At 44.8% G+C, this 6,801-nt stretch overlaps 1 protein-coding gene across 1 annotated transcript in view; it reads left to right on the forward strand.

Annotated features, from left to right (window-relative positions):
- Positions 1 to 6,801, forward strand: part of B3gntl1 (UDP-GlcNAc:betaGal beta-1,3-N-acetylglucosaminyltransferase like 1) — a 147,278-nt gene that overhangs the window by 20,505 nt on the left and 119,972 nt on the right. The window contains exon 4 of the mRNA XM_004639446.2: positions 3,479 to 3,543. Within this exon, the coding sequence (XP_004639503.1) occupies positions 3,479 to 3,543 (65 nt within the window). The remainder of the gene's footprint in view (positions 1 to 3,478; positions 3,544 to 6,801) is intronic.

Consider the following 6,801-nt stretch of genomic DNA (forward strand, 5'->3'; position numbering starts at 1 on the left):
CAAGTAGGTGCTTTAGACCACTGAGCCATCTCTCCAGCCCGGAAGTAATTTTTAAAAGCAAATCCTTTAAAAAAAAAAGTGTCTGCTATCTTAAAAGTCACATGGAAGGACCTGATATTAGCAGTGCTGTGGTGATCTCTGCAGCATGTCTCAGTGGCATAAAGCTAGCGCCTGGTGTGAGGAGGGGCCTTGTGACTTGGGCTACAGGGCTGGCACTTGGCCAATGCTATGCCTCTCTCCTGTGTGCAGACAGGCCACGATAGCAGGGTCCTTGCTGGGGGTCATGAGAATGTTAGGACGGGCCTTGCCTCGGCTCTCATGTAGTGCTGGTAGCTCCCATTTTTGTTAGCATCTTTGTCATCCCGTGCGTCTGGAAGATGTTAATATATTTTTGACATTTTTTTTTTGAGACAGGATCTGGCTAAGTAGTCCAGGCTGGCCTACGCAGGTTGACCTCAAACTGACAATAATCCTCCTGCCTCAGCCTCTAGATTGTTGGGATTATAGGCATGCATTACCATACTAAATTATTTGTCTTTATTTTCTTCCATTCATTTGAAATAGATAACTTCTTATAATTCAGTTACTGTACAGTGTCTATTTCAGCTTGCAAAATGGGTGTAAAAGTTGTGTTTTGAGACCAGTCTGAACATCCTTTAATACTCCTTAAGATTTTGCTGGATAGAAACAAATTGAAGGCATTTGTGCCTTACCTCTATTTTAAAAATGAGTTTTGTCTTTTAAAGTGCTCCTTGTAGATGGCTGTCCCATAGGCCATGCCACTGGAACATGATCTTCAGTGACAGCCATGGCTGTGACTCTGGAGGGGGTGTACTGGAGTGCCCACTGCCTGTGGGAAGTGGATGAACAGCATCCATGGGAACCCTGTGTTACATGTTCAAATGGTATACTCTGCCTACGTCTGTCTGAAAGGAGTCTTTCCTGTAGTAGATTTTCTTAAATAAGAAAAGTCATATTAGCTATTAGATAACATGGTTTCCAAGTCTTTTCAGGAGTGTCAGTTATTTAAGTAGAGTTAAGATTCATTTGTCATCATTTTATATCCTGCTAGAACAACACTTTTTCATCATGTGGTCACTTTGCTAAAATCAAAATGAAGCATGACCCACCTCTTCTAGATGAGAAATGTTAACATCTGTTGGAGCTGACTTTGCCTTGCTGTGACCATGGCAACCAGTTCCCCTCATGAAGGCACTGGCTTACCCAGACATGAACCCCTGCACAAACATTTGACTTTCTTTCTTTCTTTCTTTTTTTTTTTTTTTGACTTTCTGTAAAACAGTGATGTTAATGCAAATTCTGAGTCTTTGGAAAACACAAGATTAATTGTGAGAAGCTTCCAGCTTCCTCTGTGAGATACATCTGCCTTCATTACCTAAACTCCTGGATTTGGTTTCTCTTATAAAACTCTTCCTGTGAGCAGCTTTCTGAACAGCACTCCAGCTGATTACAGTGTGATTGTGGAAAGTCTCTTGCCATCCTTCATGTTGCCAGGAGCTCTGTGTTTGAGGTTCTCCTGTGTTCTTGCCCTGTATAGCACTCATGAAGGTTTAGTCACTGCTGTTCTGTGGTGGCTGAAGTCACCTCAAGCAGGAGCTGGGCAGTTGGCCTCCTCAATGTCGGTTCTCCCTCTGCTCTTGTTCATGTGTTTTTCCTGGAAATCTGGGGTCATTCTGATCATTGGTTTGTGTTGGCTGAGCTTGAAGGATTACTGCTAGCGATTAAGCTGCCATGTTATAGGACACCCCCTCAGAAGAGCACTACTCCAGCTGAGTCCATTGAGAATGTGAGGGAGGGTCCAGTGGCTGTGTTGCTGGATTTTGCTTTTTGTTCCTCCCAGTAACAGGACAGAGCCTACATAGCAGAGCCCTTCCCTTCTCTTAGTAGGAAACAGGTTAGTGCCAGGGGCTATGTCCCTATGGGAACAACAGCTTTCTTCAGCTTGTCCTAACTTTGAATACCAGACAGATTTATTGTTTCAACTCTACACACATCTGTTTTATTTCCTATGACTTTTTTTGGTGGCATCAGATCCATAACCAGCTGGATAACTCATTTCAGGTGTTGGTAGCCTCTTTCCTTAGGGACAGTGGGTTCTTACCCTAAAGTCCTGTCAGCACTCTTGTCCTGCCTCCCCCATCTACATGTCCTTGCTGAGCTTGCTAAATGTTAATCATGTGATTCCTTAGTTAGAAATCTTTTGGGGCCACCCCTGCCGACAGATGAAGCTGAGTCTTTTCAGCACAGCAGTCAGTTCCTGTGGCAGTGGGCACCTGCTCAACTTCCAAACGCATGTTGTGCGTTCCCCAATAGTCAGTCCTGCATTCTTGCACTTCCTATTTATTTACATCCTAGCACCTCAGATTCCCTCTGTAATTCCTTTTATGATGTTTTTTGTGTTTTATGTCTCTCTTGCACTTTTTCAGTTCCACTCATTAAGCAGTTAATCCTGCACATTGTTTAACCCTCTCCAACTCAGCTGTAATATCTTTGAAAATCTGGATTTTAAAAATACTTTTATTCAAATATATCCTTTAGCCTGCCCTGCCAAACCTGCCCCCAGGCACGCTGAGACTGGGTGTGGTGACGCGCATCTGTAATCCCAGCACTTGGGAGGCTGTAAACAGGAGAATCACTATGAGTCCAATCTAGTAGCAAGACCCTGAACACCCTGTAGACCCTTTTCTAAAATACAAGGGGAAAAAAAATCTATCTATCTATCTATCTATCTATCTATCTATCTATCTTTTAGAAGAGTACACTTATCAAAATCATGAATGGACCACATTGGGAAACCAGTGGCCCAGTGAAGACAGCATCACCAGCCCCAGCAGCCCCGCTGGCCCCTGGGCACCTCCTCCAGGGCAGCCGCTCCTTATTCCTAAACCACAGAAGAGCTGTGGCTGATCTGTGCTATGTGTTGTCCCCTCTGTCTCTGGCACCTGTGCTTGCAGTGACTGTCTCCCGTGCTGCTGTGTGTGGCTGTGGCTGTTTGCACTCACTGTCAGACATCACAGTTTCCCACCAGCATTTGAGCTGCTGCCAGCTTTGGGTTCTGAAGCTAAGCACACTTTGAGGGACAGAGCAGTTGCAGAGCAGTGACCAGTGCAGGGGTGTGTGTGCTCAGATGATCAGACACTGATGGTGACTGCACCAAGATTGGAACCCACCAGGTGTCCAGCTAGGTCACCTTTATGTGAGGTCTGTTTGTGTCCCAGGCATGAAATCCTGTTTCTTTACAGACCTCACTGATTCTTCCCAGGGACTCTTATTTTAATTTTTGTTCCAAGTGCCATGTCACTGTGGTCCTGATACCCATGGGAATGTTGTCCTCACTAACCTGGCTTTGGGTAGTAGTAAAAAATGTTGTTAGTTTTCTTGGAGGACAAAGTGTATTAAGTCTCATGCTTTTGAAAATTGAAGTATAAAAGAGCTTTTCTCTTTTTTTCCCCAACAGTTGGATATTCTAAAAATAAAGCAGTTGCACAGAGCTCAGGATCTTACCTTTGCTTTTTGGATTCAGTAAGTAATTCTGTTGTGTTTATAATGAATTTAGGTGTTTTGATTGAATAATGATTGTAAAAATCTTTTTTTTTCTAATAATTTTCTAATATATTGTGGTCAGGATTAAAAGTTAAGATTGTAATTGGGCATGGTCATATGGGCCTATAATCCCAACACTTGGAGGCTGAGGCAGGAAGATCCTCAGTTCAAGCCCAGCCTAGGTAACTTAGTGATTTTTTTCAGAAATTTAAAAAAAGCTCTGGAGATGTTGCACAGTACAAAGGCTCTAGGTTTAGTATTCAGTGTTGTTAAAAAAAAAAACAAAAACAAAAACAAAAACCAGTGAATTGTTGCTGCTGCTTAATTGTTTTTTACTTAATGAGTTAACAATTAACAATAAAAAAGATTATATGAAATTGTACCACAGAGAACAATATTAACAAAATGAAATTAACCTAGCATTATGCTGGCAAATATGATACTTAAGAGATTAAAATGCTCCTGTTGGATGGATCGAAGCACCAGTGGTACATGCACAGCTGTCCCATTGGAGCCCTCTCCCATGCAAAGGGACTGTTACATGCCATCTGATTATAGTCCTACGTGTGCCACTGGTAGCTCAGAGCTGCCCAGCTGCAAGACGTATGAATTACAGCTCCATCGTGAACTTGCCAGTAACCACATTGGAATAGATTGATAGGCAGAGAGTGGAGTGGAGACCCAGGTGGAGACATACAGGTCACAGGTGAACATCCACAGAGGTTTGAGAGAGACAGATTGTAGACATTCAATTTGTAGTCAGAAACACTTTAGTGAGATACTTTTAAACATCAAATTAATAACATGTTTTATAAATGTAGGTGCTCAGTCAGTATTTCAAGCAGTGAATTGGTGTGTACTATGTTGACAGCGTGATAGTGCATCTTGCTCAAGGACTTTAAAAACACCAGGCTCTTGACTCCCAAATTTCCCTGGTAGGTATCTGGGAAAAAGGAATGTGCACAAAAAGCTTTAGGTTATTTGCTGTGACAGGACACTGGAGACAAGCTGGTCTTGGTGCCGGGGAACTGGCAGGCGTGCCTGGTAGGTAGCCGGATAGACACTAGTAGCTGAGTGAGAGCGTGTGTAGCCCTGCACATGTAGTCAGCACACTCAGCCGAAGACTTCTCTGTATCATGGTGAGTCAAACAGTAGGAACCTCAGAGGGTGCTCTGTTGTCTCTGCACCAGGGCCTTGCAGGTCAGAGCACCGCTCTGGGCCTCTGAAGCCCTGGGGCCCAGCCATATGTCTTCTTATGTCACCTTAGCTTTGCCCCCTGATCATCCCATGCCCCTGTGTCTACCAAGGGTGGGAATCAGGAGGCTGTGCAGCCAGGTGGAATGGCACGTCAGATAGCCCTGCCCCCAGAACAGACTGCAGCAGACTTGGGGATCCTCCTGCTGTACCTCCTGCTTTTAAGACTAGAATGCCCAGTTCTCAAGTTTCCTTGCACAGAACACCTCACCTCCCTCTTGGTCCTCTGGCTTCTTGTCATCCCACTGGGCTCACGGCTCACACTCACACATTCCCTCCAGCATTCTCTGCGAAGTGTAACACCTACCACATTGAAATGTGTGCTTTCCATTGCCTCTGGGTAGTATATCACCTTTGAGGTTGTGATTGCAGGAAATTAGAAGCTGCCTTTCTCTCAGTGTTTTAAGATTTCACCAATATCTAGGTCCCAACTTCGACAGCTCTGTTTCTATCTTGGGCTAAAGGTGAAGAGAAAATGCTGGAGTCATTCTCTTCCCCTCTTCATGGTTCTTTTTTGTTTACAAAAGATCTAGAAAAAAAAAAAGGCAGAGATAGGCGATGCAGGAGGGTTGTTGGGGAGGTGTACCTAGTCAGGTACTGGGCAAGCCCAGGACTAGTGATCACTTAATAAAGCTGGTGGTGCTAGCTTGTCAGACTGCAAGAGTGAGAATCAGTTCCCCAGAATGCCTGTTAACCTTCATGGGCATGCAGAGGAGAGTGTAAGTTAGACTCTGTTCAGGTCCGGCTCAGAATTCAGGGCCTGGTGGGGAGGTCAGCAGCCTAGAGAACAGTGCAGTGCTACTGAGAAGAAACACCACCGGCTCAGTGTCCACCATTCTGTAGCTGCAGTGGTGAGCATTGGAGTGCAGAATTTGGATGGGAAATTCTCACCTCCACTCTAGAACTTTGAATTGTTTTCATTGTTTAGTTGAAATAAATTGATAAAATAATGATTAGATGAGTTTTGATATGTTTTGAACAGTGGTGTTTGTGCTGGGATTTATAGCACTGTCTCACTGTGGTCACAGGGGTGGATGAACCTGTCCATCCTGAGTGGGACAGATGGGCATGGTGAGTATGAGCCTCTGTGTTAGGACCCAGTGTGGGACACACAGATCAATGCAGGGTTGCAAGTTTCATTGTAATTAAAATAACAAACAGGGAAAACTCACAAAAATGGCAAACAAGGAAAGGGCCTAGACATAAGCAATGAATGAGAAAAAGGTGAATTGACACAGGTTTGATGGTAGACTGACTAAAGTTCCAGAGAGGTGTCTGTCTACCTCTTTACCTACCAATTTCTCTCTTAAAGAGAATGGAGCACCAACTGGGCGCACCTTTTACTTAGGGGGGTTGCCGGTAGGAAAGGAGGACTTGCAAGGAAGTTGATGAGTTGTTGATGTAGGAGTTGCCTGCATGTGGATACTCCCCCCACTGGGGCACAGAGGTGAGAGGAGCTGGGTGTGTGCTCTCCTGAAGTGGGCAGAAGTTGTTCAGCTCAGAATCCTGGGCTCATCGGGACTGCAGTATCCAGGAGAGGATGGTTGCTCTGGGATGGCTGTCTTAAGGGATCTTGGGGTTTGGGTTTGGCCCCTGATCTGTCAAGACTGATGCCCCACGACATCAGAAGTGGTCGTGCTCACTGAGCCTCTGTGTGTTCCCAGCCCCACCAGTGCTCTCCAAGGGAACTTTGCCATGGACACCCCTCACTGGGGGTCGTTTTCTGGCTGTGTTGCCCCCTTGTTATCTCCTGTCAGGTGTCTTAACTTTGCTTTGCCCCTTTCCTAATTGGTTCATCCCTGTCACCTGAAGACAGCAGCATCTGCGTGTAGAGGGCTCTCAGCCAGTGCCTGCCCGCCCCATCTGTTTCCTGAAGCGTGCTTGTGTGTGTGTGCGATCATGGACTCCTCATTTTCTGTTTTGTTTTAAGAGTCATCAGTGTCACTGAGGTTTTAAACAATTTTTTAAAAATTTTATTTATTT

The sequence above is a fragment of the Octodon degus genome, unplaced genomic scaffold (assembly GCF_000260255.1).
Source record: "Octodon degus isolate 3935 unplaced genomic scaffold, OctDeg1.0 scaffold00112, whole genome shotgun sequence".
Taxonomy (NCBI): Eukaryota; Metazoa; Chordata; class Mammalia; order Rodentia; family Octodontidae; genus Octodon; species Octodon degus.